This window comes from Myotis brandtii, unplaced genomic scaffold (genome assembly GCF_000412655.1).
Source record: "Myotis brandtii unplaced genomic scaffold, ASM41265v1 scaffold244, whole genome shotgun sequence".
Lineage (NCBI taxonomy): Eukaryota > Metazoa > Chordata > Mammalia > Chiroptera > Vespertilionidae > Myotis > Myotis brandtii.
In genome coordinates this window covers 3,115,099-3,136,295 of record NW_005359225.1, presented here as the reverse complement: position 1 = coordinate 3,136,295, position 21,197 = coordinate 3,115,099, and the positions used below count along the sequence as shown (strand labels likewise).

Genomic DNA, 21,197 nt, shown 5'->3' with positions numbered 1-21,197 from the left:
GATCCCCGCAGCAGGGAAGAAAGCGGAGCTGTGTTGCCCACAGACAGCTTCCTGCCTCAGGCCCATTGCTCTGGAGCAGGAGGAGGCAGGTGGTCAGTGTAGCAGAACATGGGTAGCAGAACATGCCACATCGCTGCTCGGGCATACTGATTATTTTGAAAAACAGCAAATGCAGAGGGAGACTTTCTCTGAACTGCTTATCTGCCTAAAGACACATCCTCCAAAAGGAACGCAGTGGTCATGAATCCCCCCTCCCCGCCCCCGGGAGTTTCATCAAGCAGGAAAGATTGACTCATCACAGGAGAGGAGACTAGAAATGGACACCACACCCAGACCAATGATGGCAAACTATCATACCTCCTTCCCATCTATTCCTCTAAGGGCCCACTCATCTTTCCTAAGGAGGCCTACATCCTCCCTCCCCTTTCTCTATTCGGATGGTAGTTAAGCCTGAATTCCCGACACCGCGGGGAGTTACTCATTTCCAACTTATGCGTGTTTCCTCTGGTTAATCTGTTAATTGCAGAGGTCTCAGCTATGAACACAGAAGGTACAGGGAAATTTTTCCTTTTCTACATAAAAATAACTTAGTAAGATGATTTCCAGAACCCAGGCTCACTCAGCAGAAATACTGGGATGTGAGCAGACACTCGCGGAGGCTCTGCAGGAAGCGGTGCATCGGCACATCAGAACCCTAGGTCTTGGGGGCTGCAGAGCTCTGGGAAGCAGAAATCGTGACGTGCACGGTGCAGGTTGGGATGGAGGCAGCAGTGTCTCACCACCCAGTCATTTCACTGTGTGGTTTCTTTGTGAGCGAGACACACCCCTTCTCCCTCCTCCCCCCTACCCCCCCTGCCTATTGAGGAGCTTGAGCCAAGGCGCCTGGACTGTTCTGTGCACAGGTGCTCGAATGCTACAGTCACCCATCAACGCAACGATGGCCCATGCTAGTCCTTCCACTGGGAAATGCTTCTCATTAAAACTCTGCCTGTTAAAATTCTACTCGTCCCCCAAAGCACAGCTCAAAGGATGCCTTCTTATTCATTTATCCAAAATGTTTGCTAAATGCCTACTTATTTCAAACCAGACCTTCCTCTGGGGACACCAAGAGGAATGAGGAGCCCAGAGTGTAATGTGAACAGCCAGGCAAATAAATACTGAAATTCAGTGAGCTCAGAGCTGTAATAGAGGCATTTACAAAACATAGTGGGGTCTCAAAGCACTCATCCTGCAGGGAAGGCAATTGGCCACAATCAAACAAATGAATCAAGTAATTTCAGTTTGAGAAACTTGTTATAAAGAAAATAAAAGTAGTTAATCTGAAGGACACTGGCTAGAAGGCTGGGTGATCAGGGAAGTCCTCTCTGAAGTTACATTAACCAAGAGTGAAATAATGAGAAGAGCTTGGCCAGGGAGGAGTTGAGGGAGCTGCAAATACAAAGGTCTGGAAAGGAATGGTGCTGAGGGCGTTGAGCATGGTGGTTTTGAGGAATAGAAAGAATGTCATGTGCCCAGCCGGTATGGGACAGTGGTTGAGCATTGACCTATGAACCAAGAGGTCACCGGTTCGATTCCCAGTCAGGGCACATGTTGCCTGGGTTGTGGGCTCAAACCCCAGTATGGGGTGTGCAGGAGGCAGCCGATCAATGATTCTCTCTCATCATTGATGTTTCTATCTCTCCCTCTCACCCTCCCTTCCTCTCTGAAATAAATAATATCTTTTAAAAAAAAAGAAAAGAAATAATGTTATGTGTCTGGAACGGAGTGAGAGGGGAGTGGTGGGAGGTGAGCCAAGTTGAGATTATGGCATAAATAAAAAGTTTGCATTCTGCTTCTTTCACTCAATATTATAATGTAAGAATATTCTCGGTGTGGAAATGATTTGTAAACCTTTTTAATAACAATATTTAAAAATTGTCATACAAAAAAGTTGCTTTATGCTTTAAAAAATTATCATATGAAGTGCACTCCTGATACGGAGATACTGCTTGCTTAGGCTTCAGCACAAGTCAGTGGGCTGAAGGGCAAAGAGCCGTGGGAGCCAGCCAGCCCTTCCTGCAGGTGTCCTCACTGCACCTATGGGACCCTGGTGTCAAGGTTCAAAAAGGCAAAAGCCCCACTGACCAAGCCCCAGAGACCATTGATATATCCTGTTCCCAACAGAGATCTCTGATCTCCAGAAACCTCTCTCCAGCCTTTTGCCCCACCCTTTGTATTGTCCCTTCTACTGTGTCCATGCCTGGAGCAGAAACAATGTGAATGGTTTCTCAGTGAATTCTCAGGTGAGCCCTGATAAAGACCACTTCCCTGCCTCCCATTCGCAAGGAACACAGTGCTGACAAGGCCCTCTTCCAGAAGGATGCTCTCCTTTCTCCTCTCCAGTCCCTCGCTTTGGCTTCTGGCTTGCCTGAAAAGCCATGGGACGTCATCAACTTCTCTCTGCCAACATGTTAGTCTTTAGGGCTTGAGCTGCAGGGTCTGCGGAATTCCTGCCCATACTCGTGTATCCACTTGTTGGCCACTGGGGGAGAATGGGGAGGAGGAAGAGAGCAGGCTCAGCAGAGCGAACAGTGGCAGTGCTCACCACAGGGTTGCACCCTTAAATTCTGCACCCAGGCAACTCACTTGCCTAACCCTAGTCCCAGTCCTGCTACAGACTAGATGTTGCTTCTAGCAGAGATAAATGCACCCAGGCAACTCACTTGCCTAACCCTAGTCCCAGCCCTGCTACAGACTAGCAAAGAGGACATTGATCCCTAGGAAAAGTCCTGACAGGCCCTGTCTACTATAGACAAATTTTCAAACCTGTGGGTTCTGAGGTCAGTCATCTTTCATTCATGTAGCTCCTAAGAGCCCATCTCCCCCATGGTGCCACTCCAGAGTAATGAGAGAAAAGGGTGGCCCTTCCTGGCAGTGTCCATCTCAGCATGAGAGTCCCTCTCCTTTTTCTGTATTCAGAGCTAAGTCCTATTGGACACACATATTACATAAACACATCCCCTACTTATTTATCTCGTCCTTGTTTGACCATTTCCTCATGGGGAGGCACTGAATGGTTCTCCCTGGGATACAGGACTAGGACTCAGCACCATCTGTCTCCTCAGCCATACTCAGGAATCCAGGCCCGTCTGTCAGGTCAGTAGCCTTTACTGACACCTGCTCTGTGACAGATCCCTGCCCTTTGTGAGCTCCCGATTTGTTGGGGGCAACTACCCCAGAGTCTGATCATCTCGCTATAACATGGCACTGCAATGAAGCTTTTAGAGTGAGAGGACGGCTATTTTCCATCCACCCCTATTTCACTTCACTATGAACCCCTCACCCCATTCTTACACCCAGAAAGGCAGGCCTTACCCCACTTATCTCCCACCAGGACAGGACAGCCAGCATGAAGTGTGTCACCATCCCCTTCACCACTCTTATGCAGGTTCCACCAAAATAGTGCAGCATTCTGGAAACAAAATGACCCCAACCCAGTCATTCCTTGGGGAGCACATGACTGAGAACAAATGCATGCATGTCATTACATGAAAGCCTTCCATGCACGTTGGGGGCGAGGCATGCATAAAATGGCACAACGTGGCATAAGCTGCCATGTATTTATTCATTCATGCATGCATTTGTCCTTTATTGAGGGCCTACCCTGCTTCAGGCCCTGAAGATGCAGAGACAAATCATATCCAATTCTGCTCTAAGGAGCTCACAGTCTTTTGGGACAGACAGATTTAAAAACAGACCAGGACAAGACAGTGTGATAAGTGCTAGGAGAAAGGTGAGTATAGGACAGTGATGGTGAACCTTTTGAGCTCGGCGTGTCAGCATTTTGAAAAACCCTAACTTAACTCTGGTGCCGTGTCACATATAGAAATTTTTTGATATTTGCAACCATAGTAAAACAAAGATTTATATTTTTGATATTTATTTTATATATTTAAATGCCATTTAACAAAGAAAAATCAACCAAAAAAATGAGTTCGCGTGTCACCTCTGACACGCGTGTCATAGGTTCGCCATCACTGGTATAGGATGTCATTGAATCGCTGAGGAGATGCACACAACAAAAATCCACAAGGTGGAATAAAACATTCCTCATACAACTAAGAACTTAATCCAGACACCCCTCCTTAGGCTCTCACTAAAAACACCCCTGGGGAGCCAGCATTTTCACACTCCCCAATTTATCAGCAGGACGTTGAGACCCAGGGGCTTTAAACAATGCAACTAAGAAGGAACAAGGTCAAGACGCCAAGTCCAGTGTTTGGACTCCAAGTCATATGTTCTTCCTCCATACCCAGCTTTCCCCCTCTATACTTCTATAGACTTACTTTAACCTTCGCCAACCCCTGAGTATTCGTAGATACCTGCATTTACTTAATGGATGCTTTGTGATGTGCAGAGCACTGTGGCAAGTGCTTTATAGGCACGATCTCATTTATTTGTCCTAATTTCATTCCTGAATTTAATAAGGGCTGCCATCCCTGATTGATTGATTGGTCTAAAATTTGGGGGAAATATTCATTCATTAAACAAACCTCTTACGACTTGGCCCTCCTCTGTGCCTCACATGACTTCATAGCTCTATTACCTTGTTACTGCCTGTTACCTTCTCTGTGAGCTCCTGGAGGACAAGGACTATGAGTTTTCCTCGGTACCCTCAGTGCCTCCAGCCCTCAATGTTTACTGAACCAATGACTGAGGGGGCCAGGTGCTCTAGAGGATCTGAAGATTAATAAAAAACAGTTCTGCCCTGACTGGTTTGGCTCAGTGGATAGAGCGTCGCCCTGCGGGCTGAAGGGTCCCGGGTTCGATTCCGGCCAAGGGCATGTACCTTGGTTGCGGGCACATCCCCAGTAAGGAGTGTGCAGGAGGCAGCTGATCGATGTTTCTCTCTCATCGATGTTTCTAACTCTCTATCCCCTTCCCTTCCTCTCTGTGAAAAATCAATAAAATATATTTTTTAAAAAAACAGTTCTATTTTATGTTCTATTGTAATAGAGAAGTTCTACTATAATAGGGAAGGCAGACATGGAATTGTCTACTTGTAATGTAAGTGTAAATAAAAATAGAGGCACAATAACATGTGGTCATCAAGACTGAGGGATTATCTTTGATTCTGGGAATCAGGGAAAGACCTCTTCTTGTCCCTATCCCCTCGGAATAAGCTTGCAAGCACAGACAACATGAAAGCTAGAATGTTAGTTCTTCACCTTACAACCATCTGTTGGGACCAGATCCCCACTCACCTTGACCACAGGCACGCTGAAGTTGGCATAGATGAAGGCTGTAGCTCCTCCAGCTTCCACTGAGCTCAGCTGAAACACCAGAGGAAGAACCAGAGTTGAAAGAGCCCCTGACTACCCTACTCGGCCCTACCTGACCTCCGATGTCATTTCTGCATAGATTCCCTCCCCTGTTCTCCTATTCAAATCTAAGAGAAATACTTACTGAAAGACAATTACCCAATTTAGGAATTAAAGAAGCCTACTCAATGGGTGTTTGTCTGCAGGGCCACAGGAGGAAGGACATTTAGGAATTCCCCCTTTCTTTACTCTTCTAGCTACATTAACATCCTTATTGAAGGCGACAATAAGTAGATTCAAACTTTAAGACCCTCAGAAAGAAACACTGGTTATATCACAACCCAACACACACACACACACACACACACACACACACACACAACACCCTGAAATAGTAAATGTTTCATAAAATATTCTTACTACATAAGATACCCTCGTATTTTCCATTTCATTTTATTCTCTTCTTGTTCAGAATTCTTAAATACTGACGAGATCCACTAATGCAGTGGTTCTCAACCTTCCTACTGCCGTGACCCTTTAATACAGTTCCTCATGTTGTGGTGACCCCCAATTTCATTGTTACAAATTGAACATAATTAAAGCATAGTGATTAATCACAAAAATAATATGTAATTATATATGTGTTTTCCGATGGTCTTAGGCGACCCCTGTGAAAGGGTCATTCGATCCCCAAAGGGGTTGCGACCCACAGATTGAGAACCGCTGCACTAATGGGTCATGACCTGTGGCTCGCAGAACACTGCTTAGACTATAACAATTAGTTTTGAAAGTTGGGCATCATAGGAACTACTGATTGCATCTTTCCCAGGTCACTCAGTCCCTCTCTAGGTAACCTCAGCTAAGGCGTTTCACCACCATATTCTAGAATTATGGATGTGCTTTCTTAATATGAAGAGTTTTGTCTTGATTTGCACTTCTTTGTATCTCCTAGAGACTTTTCAGCTGCGAGTATCAGATAAAATCAACACCTGAAATTGCTTTGAAAACCATAAAATAAGAGAGAGACATAAATAGTCCTTAAGTAAGAAGCCCTGGTTCAAAGCAAGACTCACATAGATCATAAATGTTGCAACTCGGTTCCCAGACTTCATTCTGTACAGTGGGCTGGTTGGTGACTGAGACAAAAATAAAACATCATTATTTTATGCAGTTGGCACCAGAGTGACAGCCAGGATTCCACCATAATACAGGGAGGAGAAAAATGGGGGTGTCACAGGTGGGATATAGTCTTGAGTTACACCTGATCGAATTTGTGCCCATCTGTGCTTTTTGGTACTCAATGTACTTTTTTATTACTAATTTGTTAGACACTCATAAAACACAATTCCTTGCTAGTAGTGAAAGAACTGTATGAGGGGTTAATTGCACCTTCAGGTTCTTGGTGGAATAAATAAATTAACATATAAAATATTACAGATAATTACTCTGTAGTAATACCAAGTCATAAGACTGGAGTTCCCAGTTATATGTTGAAAAGACATACCCTTTTTTTTTTGTCATAGAACAGCTTAGTTAAGATATAATTTACATATTATGAAATTCACCCTGTTTAAGTGTACTATTCAATGACGTTTAGTAAATTTTAACAGTGTGCAACCATCCCACCAATCCAACTTGAGAACACTTCCCTCAACTGAGTTTCCTCGTCTGTTTGCAATCACCACTCCCACCCCTAATACCGGGAAACCACTGATCTACTCTCTGTTCCTTTAGTTTTGCCTTTTCTAGAAATTTCATATAAATAGAATCATAAAATATGTAGATAGAGTGATTGGAGGAAGGACAATCTTCCCTGGGAAGTCCTCGAGTGAAGCAAGATAGAAGACTGACAGGCCACATTCTTCTCCCCACTAGCAAATGATGGAGAGATGGATGGTGGATATAAGAAAGTGGGTTACCAGAAATCAGCCTGAAACCAAGGCTTTCAGATCTTCCTGGAACAAGAACCTTCACTTAGTTTTCCACAGAAGTCCTATAAGAGCTCTGCCTCAGAGAAATAAATGACACTTTGGTTCTCCACCCCAGGAGATTGGTCACTGACCCCGTAGTTACCGTAGCATGGTCAAAGTGGGGCTCATAGTGCCCTCCGATTCCATAGTTCACCACCTGGAGATACTCTGCGTAGGGAGGCTGGACATCAAGGCCTGTGAGGGCAGCAATGCGATGGTCAAGGGCGACCAGCATTGGGTCAACGGTGTCCTTCAGCCAGGCACTAAAACAAATCACAGGTTGGAGCACTAGTGATCTTATGCCAGAAACTATTACTAGTAAATATCTGTGAATGAATGAATGAGAGATGTCAACTGCCAGAGGAAGGAAGACAGGAAGATAGCTATAGATGCCGAATTACCTACTTGCTCCTCATGCTAAGTCTACTATGCTCCACCTCAACATCCACACATTCATTCATTCAACAAACATTCTTTGAGGCTTCTCACTGAATGCCAGGCCCTATGCTAGGTGCTGTGAAGATTGAAGAAGGCTCAAAGCATGAGGAACTGGGATACAAAGAGGAAAAAGACAAAACCCTGCCTTTAAAACTGCTATGTTTCAGAGACATGTCAACAGCTTCATGCAATGGGAAAAGCTTTGGATTCAAAGTAGTAAGAGCAGTCCCTGATCCTCCGTGTGACCTTATGTCAGGCACTTAACCTTTAACCTCTCTAAGGCTCACTGTACTCATCTATATAGTGGGGATGATAATAATATCTACTTCATCGACTTAGGAAGATTGTGAGATTCAATGCATATGAAGATGATTTGTAAGCTGCATGTCAGTGATTGCAGTAAAACAGAACAATCTCTGCTCTTCTGTCCCACTCCAAGACAAACCAGGATAGGTCAAAGGCTAAAGAGCAAAGTTCAGTCTCTTTTCCTGAATGTCTTGTTGAGGTTCTGATAAAGTGGAGGATTTGGGATCAGAATGTAGGTCCCAAGGAAGTGAGTGCAAGGGAAGTACTGTGCTATGTGCTCTTAGGTTTAAAAGATACTCAAGACAAGGCTGTTACATCAAAAAGGCTCATGGGAGAAGATACACAAGTGTAACTGAGTACAGATCAAGGTAGAGTGAAAAAATGAGAACCAGTCTTTACAGTAAAGTGCTGGGGAGCGTAGAGGAAGAAGACCTCATTCTGACTAGAGCACTGCGGTGAGATGGTGACAAGCGGGCCAAATTTTAAAGGGTGCATAAAAGTTAAGAGATAGAAAAGACATAGGGGTATTCCAGGATGAAGAAACAGCATAAGTACAGACATGGAGGGGTGACAATCGTGTGTACAGAAGTGAAAACAAGAACTATGAGACAATGCTGAGCCAACAGGCTCAGGGCATGTTGGAGAACACAATGGACACTGTGTTCAGAAACCTGGTCTTCACTTTGTGGGTAATGGATGGTCAGTGAAGGTTTGTGGGAGGAAAATGACTTGGCAAATAGGAGTGCAACGGTGACCTTTGAGAGACCAGTTACAGTGGCGCTGTGAGGACAGAACCAGAGTTCCAAGGGAGGCAGAGTGATGGGAAGGAAGAAGAGGTAACGAGCATCTCAGTTTCTTTACCTGAAAAGTAAAGAGAAGACCTACTGCCCTAAAGATTAATTTTCTCTTTGACACTGGAATGTCAGAAAGGTTAGAAACGCAATGAAGCTGAGGTCATATGTGTCTTCCAAAGCTTAGAGGATAATTCCTAATGTGAAAGATTCCTAAATGGACCAGACCCAATCCCTCACCTCACTTCCCAGACAGCAAAAACTATCCACCCAGCCTGAGGTCTGGCCTCTGCCCAAGGATGTGCCATCTCATCTCCATGGCTGTGATGGGGACCCTCTTACTGTATCATCAGTCTTGTCCTTACAGTGTAAATAAGGCGCTGCAGTGGGGGTGGGGGGACAGGGGTGGAAGGAGGGGATCGGCTGGGCTCTGGCAGCTGAATCTGCTCCTCTAGTAAAGCCTTCATGTCCAGAGATCCCAGTCATCCTTCTTGCCTGAACGCTGGCAAGTCATGCTTTGAATATGAGTCAGGACGTGGGAATGGAATCTTGGAAAGTCAAATTACCAAGAGGGATGGGACCGAATTCTCTGGAAAAGCAATCCTGGTTAGAGCAACTAACTACACACTTATTTTTTTGGTTAGGGCAAAGGAGCTTTTTCAAGTGTTTCCCTATGGCTCCTAGTTAAGTCCTCGGACCATATAACGACCTGTGAGAGGCCTTTGGGGCAGGGGAGTGGCCATGTCTCCTGCTCAACAAGAATGTACAGGTATCAACACCAACTAGAGGTTCTCCGGCAGCATCTCCAATGGCACCGAAGGGCTGCTGCTGGCCTTCATCTGAGCCGCTGGCCAGAAGGTAGGCGGCAGGTATGGCCAGAGTTCCAGACAAGGAAGGACCCTCTTACCTTTTGCTAATGCGGTACTCCACGGGTAACTGCTTTTCGCCGGATGCCACCACAGACCTCTGCAGCTGATGGGAAGAACATAAGAGAACGTCCAAGTGGTTATGATGCGGAGGGAAGAGCTCCGTCATTGCCATAGACATGCTCCCCCCCCCCCGCCCCCCAAACATAAACCTAACAATCGCCAGTTCCTCCCAAAAAGCTTAGAGGATAATTCCTAATGTGAAAGATTCCTAAATGGACCAGACCCAATCCCTCACCTCACTTCCCAGACAGCAAAAACTATCCACCCAGCCTGAGGTCTGGCCTCTGCCCAAGGATGTGCCATCTCATCTCCATGGCTGTGATGGGGACCCTCTTACTGTATCATCAGTCTTGTCCTTACAGTGTAAATAAGGCGCTGCAGTGGGGGTGGGGGGACAGGGGTGGAAGGAGGGGATCGGCTGGGCTCTGGCAGCTGAATCTGCTCCTCTAGTAAAGCCTTCATGTCCAGAGATCCCAGTCATCCTTCTTGCCTGAACGCTGGCAAGTCATGCTTTGAATATGAGTCAGGACGTGGGAATGGAATCTTGGAAAGTCAAATTACCAAGAGGGATGGGACCGAATTCTCTGGAAAAGCAATCCTGGTTAGAGCAACTAACTACACACTTATTTTTTTGGTTAGGGCAAAGGAGCTTTTTCAAGTGTTTCCCTATGGCTCCTAGTTAAGTCCTCGGACCATATAACGACCTGTGAGAGGCCTTTGGGGCAGGGGAGTGGCCATGTCTCCTGCTCAACAAGAATGTACAGGTATCAACACCAACTAGAGGTTCTCCGGCAGCATCTCCAATGGCACCAAAGGGCTGCTGCTGGCCTTCATCTGAGCCGCTGGCCAGAAGGTAGGCGGCAGGTATGGCCAGAGTTCCAGACAAGGAAGGACCCTCTTACCTTTTGCTAATGCGGTACTCCACGGGTAACTGCTTTTCGCCGGATGCCACCACAGACCTCTGCAGCTGATGGGAAGAACATAAGAGAACGTCCAAGTGGTTATGATGCGGAGGGAAGAGCTCCGTCATTGCCATAGACATGCTCCCCCCCCGCCCCCCAAACATAAACCTAACAATCGCCAGTTCCTCCCAATTAAAGGATATTTTGCACAGGATACTAATTTAGTAATAGCTATCGATCTTGAAAATAAGAAGTGACAAAAATCTCAGAGTTGAAATAATCTTTAACACTGAGTCTGGTAGACAGTAAGCGCTCAGTAAAGGTCTGTTGAACTGAAACACGGTGATAGTCTAATCCCTTTTGCATCCACACGGCTGTGAGTTCTGTAAGAAAAAGAACTGTTTCTCATTCCTCTTTGTATCCCAGTGTTTGGCACAGGGCCTGCCCGACGGTAAGCACTTAGTGTTTGTTGAATTAAATGAACACCTCCAACAGAAGGAAACTTTCTACCTTCAGTGGCCGCCTATTTCTTCCGAACAACTCTAACAAAGGCCCTTCCTTACAGGGAACCAAAATCTGTTTGCTGCAACTGCCCTGACTGGAGGGAGGGGACCAAACAGGTTTAAAGTCACTAATTTAACTGAATGTTTGGACATAAAATTTACATTGTTTATTTCTATTTTTAGTTAATCCTCACCTGAGGATAATTTTCCGTTGATTTTTAGAGACAGTGGAAGGGAGGGAGGGGGAGAGATGGAGAGAGAGAAAGAAACATTGATGTGAGAGAGACACACTGACTGGTTGCCTCCTGAACGTGCCCCGACCAAGGCCAGGGAGGAGCCTGCAACTGAGGTATGTGCCCTTGACCGGAATCAAACCGGGGACCCTTCAGTCCATGGGTCAACACTTTATCCACTGAGCCAAACCAGCTAGGGCAGGGGTGGGCAACCTTTTTGTGAGTGCGTGACAAAACCAGCAAAATCTCTGACTCAAAATTCTTCTGCATGCCAACCCTAAACATGTTACGCCTACTTGATATCTCTTAAGGTGTACGTATGTGAAGAACCTTGAAGAAATAAAAAAATTCATTCGAGCGACAAAAACACAGTATATGATGATGAAAAATACATTTATTTTTAAATGTATACATGTACACTGATAGTCCGACAGAAAACTTTATGACTCCTTTTGATATTATCAGTGGGACTTTTGCTGCTGCATCACTGTTGACAGAGATTTTACATCAGGTTTATATTTCGTGACCTTCAGAGATATGCATGAGCTACTACTTTCATCTGTCAGGCTACTCCTATTACGAGACTTAACAAAATTCATCACTGAGAACAAAGATTCACAATTGTAAATGGAAGATTATAAGAGAGGGTTTCGCGTGCCAGCAAAAGTTACTGGCGTGCCATGTTTGGCACGCGTGCCAGGGGTTGCCCACCCCTGAGCTAGGGCTACATTATTTTTTATATTGATTTTGAAAGAGAGAGAGAGAGAGAGAGAGAGAGAGAGAGAGAGAGAGAGAGAGAAACATTGATGTGATGTGATATGGGGATCCAACCCACAACCTGAATATGTGCCCTGACTGGAAATTGAACCCACCACTTTTTGGTGTATGGTACTATGCTCCAACTGAGCCACATAGACCAGCCAGGGCAACATTATTTTCTTTCTTTTTTAAAAAAATATATTTTATTGATTTTTTACAGAGAGGAAGGGAGAGGGATAGAGAGTTAGAAACATTGATGAGAGAGAAACATCAATCAGCTGCCTCCCGCACACCTCCTACTGGGGATGTGCCCGCAACCAAGGTACATTCCCCTGACTGGAATCGAACCTGGGACCTTTCAGTCCGCAGGCCGACGCTCTATCCACTGAGCCAAACCGGTCAGGGCGCAACATTATTTTCAAATAAAGGGGGTTCTAATTGCAAAAGCACTGTACCAGGGATAGAAAGAAAAATAATGTTTATTTTTATGATGATGCATTTTCTTCTGCATCTGTCATCAGAATGTCAGCTTCATGAGGGCAAGGACTTGGTCTTCTGTCAGTGCTGTACCCCCAGGGCCCAGAGAAGGCCTGGAAGGGAGTGGGTGCTCAATACTGGGGAGATGAGCAGAGTGCTGTCTAAAGGCCCAGCCCTGGTACTTTACATGCAGTCAGAGCAGAACTCGGGGCAATGACCTGCACACGACAAAAACCCTGTTCCTTCCCGGAGGCTTCTATGTTATTGTTCCTGCTCTTAACCAGGTGGATGCCCTTGGAAAAGCCTCTTCCTTTCCTTGGACCCCTTTCCCCAGCCACAAACTGCAGCATGGGAACGACACATGCTTGGGAGTTCCTGTCAATATCAGGATGCAGGAAGTCAGTGGGTGATGGATATTGCCTCTACCTCAGTGGTTCTCAACCTGTGGGTCACGACCCCTTTGGCAGTCGAACGACCCTTTCACAGGGGTCGCCTAAGACCATCCTGCATATCAGATATTTACATGACGATTCATAACAGTACCAACATTACAGTTATGAAGTAGCAACGAAAATAATTTTATGGTTGGGTCACAACATGAGGAACTGTATTTAAAGGGCCAGAAGGTTGAGAACCACTGCTCTACCTAATCCTCCACCAGTTGTTCCCAGCATCCTCTCTGGAGTTGTTCATTGAAGAGAGGAGAGATGTTCCCTCCTGTTCTTTTAGGACAACAGCAGTGATTAAAAAAAAAAATCCTAGAGAATCTCTGCTTTCCCACCACCACTATTAAGGAACCACTTTGCACTGAGTTCCTTTAACGATTACTTATTGTACACCTACAAATCATTCATTTTGGGGGACAAATACTTATTGGTTGTTCTCTGTGCAAAACACTGTGCTAGGCATTGGAAATACAGCATATGAAACCAGACGTAAGTCATGCAATGGTGCCCTCAGGGGCAAGTACAGGATGCTATGGAAACACTGAGAAGGAGCATCTGGGCCATTCTTATGGGGACAGAAAGGCTTCCCAGGATGCCCCAAAGGCAACAGGAATCGTGCAGGCGAAAAGAAGCCAAGGCAAGAGCATTTCAGGCAGAGGGCAGTGTGTGTGTGGAGGCTCGTGAGAGTATGACCCCTGCCTGGGGTTGCAAGTTCAGTGCAGTTAGGCAGTTGCGTGCAAGGGGGACATGCTACAGAAGGGGTTGGCAGCAGCCAGGCCAAGGTGCTGGTAATCATTCAAAAGCAAAAGTAACCCATTAGAGAGTTTAAGCAAGGGCTTATCATGGTCAGATTCAACCTTTTAAAGGTCACTTTGGTTGCAACCCGTATGATACAGGGCTAGGCATTTCAAGAAGGGCAGTGTATGATCCCAGCTAGTTGACAGTCTCATTGGGGGGACAGGATGCTCACCCATGAAACTTTTAGTGATACCAGACAACATATAAATGGCAGCAAAAAGTAAAGCACCAAACAACTAGTGACAAAGCTTTCAGTTCAGAAGAGGGACTGATAATTGTATGTTGCCCCCAAAAAGTACTCTGAAAAAATGTTCCTACTGAAAGAACCAATGAAAGTGGTCAGGGCTAAGTGAGTCAATGGAGGTGAGAGGTTTCAACCGAGCCTTTAAGTATGGTTAGAATGTGGGTGTGTATGTGTGTGTGTGTGGGGGGGGTGGGGTGGGGGGGCGAGAGCATCCTTTGTGAAAGGCACAGTGACTAGGAAGCAGATAAACTCAACACAAGCCTCTGAGGCGTCTGTGCTCAGCTCCCGTGGGGCAGCCGCCACCACACAAACAGAGCTTATTCCTGGCAGAGCCAAAGACCAGACAGGGATCAGCCACCCAGCAAGACACTTCTGGGGGACAGGGAGTGTGGCAAGGTGTGTGCAAGCTAAATAGATGACCTGGCCATGAGGGATTAAGTGCGTATCTCCGGATGAGCCTTCTGTCCTGTTACTACGGCAACAGAGTTGTTCTCAGGAAAAAGTAGCTGCTGGCCAACTGCTCCTGCTGGCTCCCTGAGAAGCCAAAGCTACTGAAAATACATCACTCAGCTCCCCGGTGGAGCTTACTCATCTCAAACACCTTCTCTACGAAGATTCTATACTTCACTGGATGGGCTTTTAGGTGAAATGACTATCGCTGCTCTTCTCCCCTCCAGTCCATGCCTGCTGTCAGAATCCTCCTTACAATCTGCAGCCCCGATCTCGCCGCCCTCCTGTCTGACAGCTCTCCCCCTGCCTCCGGGATAGAATCCACATCCCCGTGGTCTTTACAGCCTCTGATGCTGCCTCCGTGGGCAGCCTCACTCTACCACACCAGCCACGGAGCTTCCCCCACCCCCTGAACACGTTGCACCTCAGGTCCTGGCACAGACTGCTTTGTCTTTGGAATATGCTCTGCCACCTGGTCACTGTGATGAATTTCACGTCCACGGGGAAGCCCTCTCTGTTTCTTCCTCTTCCCTCAGCTACTCCTCACCCAACTGCCTTTCCCTCAGCGGGAGGTTCGCTTCCTCTGCTGCCATCACACGGCTCCCTGCACACACCTCTCCGACAGCACACAGTACAGTGTATTGTAGATCTCTATTTCCCCGTTATGCAGCGCGTCCCTAAAGGGGAAGGATCCATACTTCATCTCTCTGCGGGAGCCAGCCCCCCGCAGTGTGTCAGCATGTCGGCGTGTGGGCACGCAGCAGGCTCCGTCTCCCGACCAGTGAGTAACAGGTGCTGCATGAACAGCACACCACGACGGGCACCCTCATGTGAGTACTGCTGAGCCAGGTCATGGGCCATTTGTAAAAAGGTGCAACATTTAGAGTGGAGAGGGAGACTGTATTATAATTTCCCTAAATATTTGCCACATTCTCTGGGCGACAACTAAACGTCCCCTCTACACCGATGTCAAGCTTGGCACAGCAACTTGCAGTGCCTTCCCTGTAGGAGAATCCAATATTCTCTCTCTCAGCGTTGCTTTCACCAACGAAATGTGAACAGAAGTAACGTCTGACACGCCCAAGCAGAAGCTCTAAGAGCCAGCCAGTAGTTTGCCATCTCGGTCTGTTCCCTCTCCCACGAGACTGGCAATGTCCCAAACAGAGGCTGCTCTGCAGGCTGGGTCAGAGTGAAGACAGCGGGGCGGAGCTGCAGCCAGCCCACCACTGACGTGTAATGGGAGAGAGAAGCAGATTTGTCTGCTGTCCTGGAGATTTCAGTCTGCTTGCTGGCGGATGTAACTGAGCCTGAGAGAACGGGTACCAGGCAGAGGGCGAGCCGCGTGACCATCACCGCCCCTCGCAGTTCCTGTTCTGGCTCTAGCTTCATGGGGGACCTTAATCAGTCAGGTCCCTTCTCTTCTCTGGGCCTGTTTCCCCCTTAACAAAATAATAAAGCTGAGCTGGATCATCTCTCCACTCTGTAAGTCTGTAAATCTGGACCAGGATATCACTCTTGACCCTGTCATTTCACCCTTTTTTTCCTTTTACCAATTACATAGAATGATGGACATTTTGGGAGGATACCTTTTTTTTCCGATTAAATTGATATACAATGAAACACACAGAACTGGAGTGTACTATTTGGTGAGCTTTGACAAATGCCTACAGCTGTGTCCTCCATATCCCTAAGAAGATATTGAGAGCACATTTCAACACCCCAGAAAATCCCTTGTACCTTTCCCCAGCCAATCCCCTCCCTCCAGAGGCAACCACTACTGTGATATTTTTGCACCATTGATCAGTTGTACGGCACAGTTGTCATTTTGAATTCCTGAACCGCTGAAAGGTGTAGTTGCTCAGGCTGTCCGTTCTCACACTCCTGAACTCCAGGCCTGTGAAGGCACAGAAGAAAGTTCTTGGCAAGCGTTGGGGACTCACCCACGGTTCTGCCAGCCCTCTAATTTTCTGAGCCTCCAAGTCACTGACAAAGTCATGGTAGAGAACAACATCGGGCTCCAGGTGGATGACCTCCTTCCGGACGGGCTGCAGCAGCAGGTAGGGACTGGAATTGGTCTCGTAGGAGCAGTGGAGGCTCGGGATCTGGTAGTGAGTAGGCTGGAAGGAAAGGCTGGAGTCAGCATACGAGGAAAGGGTCTAGGAGCTGGCACGAATTTAGGGGAACTACACATAAAAACAGTGGACTGTGGGAGATCCAGAATGCGGTCACTGATGCTGTCCAAGTGAGCGTGTTTTTTTTCTTAAACTGGCCTTTTTCCTCACATTGCCCCAATTCTACTCTCTCTATAGCCAAGCGGTTCCCCTTTTCTCTTTCTCTGAATAATCCTACCTGGGAACCCAGGGTCTGACACAACCCCTCGTAGGTGGCTCTGGTCTGCAGGTGGGGCACATTGGGCCTCTGGATGACAGCCTCCGCGACGGCCTGGTTGGCGCTCTCTGCCAAGAGCTTTTCATATTTCAAGACATTCCTGGCCATCCTCTTATTATCCGGGCCTGGGAGAAAGCAGAGCAGGGATAATGCAGATTGACAAGCAGTGGGCCCAGGAGTGCAGCCACGGTGTCCCACAGCTGCACTGTCACCGCGACCAGCACCGGCACACCTTGGTAACTCCTGTGTCCCCGGGGCCCGCACTCCCAGAAGAGTACCGGGTATCTTAAGAAGATTGAATTGGGCCTGATAGATCTGAAGGTGTAAAGGACTTTGGAAAGGAAAGTGGTACTTAACACTCCTAGACCAAGGGATCATCAGGACGGCAGCTCTGGGACAGTGCATGGTCATTTTTTTTTGCATAGGGAATAATCTTCATCCTTTCATTCGTTCATTTAGTCATCTATTCAGTAAATCTTCAGCAAACATCTGCTATACACAGATACTGTGCTAGAGCTAACTTCCTAGAGTTTACAGTCTAATGGGGAAGAGACATTAAGTAGTTACAATGAAACATGACAAGTGAGTGCTATAAAAGAGAGTTGAGAGCCAAACCCTATAGCAGAGGCCCGGCCTATTCCTCCTGGAGAACTGGAAGCTGATTAATTCCTGACTCTTCCAGCTCCTTCAGAATTCCTAAACACAGAGCAAAGCAGTATGGGACATGGGGGTTCTAGCTTTAGTTCTAGCCCGAGTTCCTGTGGGGTCTTGTGTCTTATTTGTGCCCACTTTGGCTGCAAGATGCCCTGCGAGTTGGCAACAACCCCTGGCCTTCTAGCCTCTGTCTATGATTCTCAGAAGAAGGTGCTAAATTGCTCTAATGCTTCCAAAGCATCTTTCTCTGTGGAGCTGGGTGTGCTTCTAACCGCCACCTCCGCCCTGACAAAGGAGGGAAGGAGGGGACAGAAATTACCACCTTTTTTTTTTTTTTTCATAAGAGGAGAAATGGAATTCTGAAGAATGGAAATGATGAACCCAAAACACCAGTGAAAATACTGCAACGCCAGAAATGGAACTGGGAATCTCAATTTGCTGTGTCCTGCTCATCCACCTATAATAGTGCACAATGTGGGCTCTCTGGGACAGGCAGAGATTTTACCACATCAAGCACAAAAATAAAGGAACACTGGGTTCTCATTTTGCCTGCACCACTAATTGCCCATGTGTTTCCAGACCATACGGCTACTTCCTTATCCTACCGGTTTGCCAAATTATCAGAATAGAATAACATTACTAAGTGGATTCATTCAAAAGTGATAGATAAAAAACCACTGTAAAGTCCTACATGAAATATTTTATAACTATTAAAACATTATATTGATTATGTATCTTTCTTTAGAATCTAAATATCTTATTAAAGGAAAATCTGGGAAGCCATCTGCTACCAAAATTGTACACAAAAATATCCAAGCAGAGAGCTAAGCTAGAAAGTCTCTCTCTTGTTCAACTCTGGTGAGGGTCCAAGCTCCATTCTGTGCTAACTGGGCGGGATGCTTGCATAGCAAAGTGAGCCCTGGTTTAAAGGAAGAACTGATATCTCTTTGTAGATGTGAATAATCCTGCTGAGTCACTCTCCTTGCACACATAGCTCCCCTTGAGTTCACTAGTTCCCAGGTCTACTTCCCAAACCTGGGTCTTTCGATGTCCCTGAAGAAGCTGGCTCCCAATCCAGGACCTGTTCCCCATTGAAGCAATATTAATATATAACTGTTTGGGGGTGGAGGAGGAAAGGACAGATTAGTATCTTCTTTTTAGCATTTTCCAACTCACTTAAACTCCCCACACACTCACACTCCCAATGCATCAATCAGTATGTAAGATTCAATCCAAATTAGAAATGTGACTTAGATTATGAAATTAGAAAAATAAAAATAGATAGCTGTATTCCACTTGCAGAGATTAAAGGGCAAGAGAAGAAGGGATTTCCAGCAACTCAGACCTGTGGCTTCTCTTTTATCATTACGTACTGTAGAGAAGGAACTCCCGGGAGAGGCTGAGGGCAAATGAAACATTTCCCGCCTATAAAAAAAAAAAAAAAGAAAGAAAAGGGAAAGAGTTTACTGCACTGAGGATATCTCCTCTGACCAAATCAATCAATGGATTTTCAAAAGTATTATAAAATATTCTTACCATAAGTAGATAATAAAACTCATTGAAATGGGCAGCAGACTAGAAATGGGGAGGTTCTCTGTCCTAATTCAGGATTTGCAGCCCTGATGTAAATCAGGTCTCCTCAGTTTCCTCATTTACCAATGACTTATTACCACCCTTACCGGGGAAGGTAGAAAAATAAGTAAAAATAAACTTTCTTAAAATGTTCTCGAACCCTAAAGCATGCAAGACCATGTAATTGCAGGGTGTTATTATTTGGATAAATTTCAGTATTAAACTTAATATGAAACTATAAAAGTTTAGTTTCATATTAAGTATGAAAAATATACTTAATAAAGTATATTTAAAAAGTAATACTTAGTAATATACTTAATAAAGTATATTCGCTTAGTAAAAATATATTTTTTTCTCCAGACTCAATACTTTCTGGAGTCGACAAAGTTAGTGGAAGTGTGCTAGGCAGTTAGACAGGCACGAGCAGAGCAAGGACGATAGGCCAGGTACAGAAGGTCACCAGGGTGGACGGCCCTGGGTGCCTGGCAATGGGGAAAACTGGGAAATTCATTCAGACCTGACCTTTCATATTGTTGGTCATAGGGATTAGCCCCCCTGACCTTTCATATCGCTGGTCGTGTGACTTGGGCCCTACCCTGACCTTTCCTCCCCTGGCATGTCACTAGTCATGTGGTATAACCCCCTGGAGGAGGAACAAGGGGCCAAAGAGTGGCCTCATGCGACTCCCATGTTGGCCCTTGCACAACCACTCCCTTAAGCCTCAACCCCTATGGATAACATCTAGGCCTCAGTTGTGTTTCAGTCCCAGGCCCAGGAAAGCAGCAAAACCAGATAAACAATGCCGTGGCTGACCTCAGGACCAGCTACATTGACTAATGAGCCCAGACCTGGTGCCGACCAATCAGTGGAGACCATGACCCTGAAAGGACACACCTGGAAAGCTGATGAATATTCTATTGAGATCCTCCCCTGGGACCTTCAGATAAATAACCCTCAAGACCAGCACCCAGTGTGGCTCTCTCTTGAGCAACCCTGCACCTTTCCCACCCCCTTCCCTCCGGTGCATTTTCCTTGCCTCTGTCTTTCTCCTAAATTCCAAGGGCCCTTCTTTTGCCTCTAACTTGTTCCTAAGCCCATGCCCAGCTGGCTCACTTTTCATCCCTCTGTGACTTTCTAAATAAACTTTTGCTTGTAGTATTTGAATCTTGGCTCTGAATTCTTTCTTAGCCAGAACTCAAGTGCTGAGGTTGCTGAACCAAGGTTCCATCTGACTCCACTGGTCTAAGACTTGGTGACGTTTTGCTGCCAACAGGAGGGAGGCAAAGGAATACCTCACCCTGAACCATTCCTACCACATAGTAATGAACTCTTCCTGTAGCCATTCAACCTTGGGCAAAAGTAAACAGGACTTAGACAAACTTGAGGAACAGACCAGGTTAGGTGGGCTGTCTCCTTGCTCTGGGATGATGGTGAACTGATAGAACTCTATTTCCTTCTGGTCATTTTATTTTTGCATATCAAAATTTTTATTTTTAACCCTAGCTGGTTTGGGTCAGTGGATAGAGTGTCAGCCTATGGACTGAAGGGTCCCAAGTTCGATTCCAGTCAAGGGCACATGCCCGGGTTGCAGGCTCGTTCTCCAGTAGGGAATGTGCAGGAGGCAGTCAATCAATGATTCTCTCTCATCATTGATGTTTCTATCTCTTTCTCCCTCTCCCTTCCTCTCTGAAATCAATAAAAATATATGTATTTTTTAAATTTTTATTTTTAGTGATAAGAGCAATAATAAGCACATTATAAAACATCCAAGACAGTGTCCATGGGTTATGGATATATGCATACACGTTCAATAGGGTGATGAAGGGGCCAATAGGGGAAAATCAGGGAACATATGTAATACTTTCAACAATAAAGATCTTTAAAAAATAAAAAAATAAATAAAACATGAGAAATAGAAAAACAATGCTCCACTGGAACCTGGCACTCCAAACACTCTGGATAACATATAGTCTTTACATAGTTATAAAATACACTAGAGGCCCGGTTCACAAAAATTTGTGCACTGGGGGGGGGGGA

At 45.9% G+C, this 21,197-nt stretch overlaps 1 protein-coding gene across 1 annotated transcript in view; it reads right to left on the bottom strand.

Moving 5' to 3' along the window:
* Window positions 1-1,874: 1,874 nt before the first annotated feature.
* Window positions 1,875-21,197, bottom strand: part of P4HA3 (prolyl 4-hydroxylase, alpha polypeptide III) — a gene marked incomplete at its 5' end in the record, with an annotated part of 37,332 nt that continues 18,009 nt past the window's right edge. The window contains 9 exons of the mRNA XM_005867159.2: window positions 1,875-2,521; window positions 3,355-3,451; window positions 5,244-5,312; window positions 6,374-6,436; window positions 7,374-7,533; window positions 10,637-10,701; window positions 16,487-16,663; window positions 16,896-17,059; window positions 18,962-19,013. Of these exons, the coding sequence (XP_005867221.1) occupies window positions 2,451-2,521; window positions 3,355-3,451; window positions 5,244-5,312; window positions 6,374-6,436; window positions 7,374-7,533; window positions 10,637-10,701; window positions 16,487-16,663; window positions 16,896-17,059; window positions 18,962-19,013 (918 nt within the window). The remainder of the gene's footprint in view (window positions 2,522-3,354; window positions 3,452-5,243; window positions 5,313-6,373; window positions 6,437-7,373; window positions 7,534-10,636; window positions 10,702-16,486; window positions 16,664-16,895; window positions 17,060-18,961; window positions 19,014-21,197) is intronic.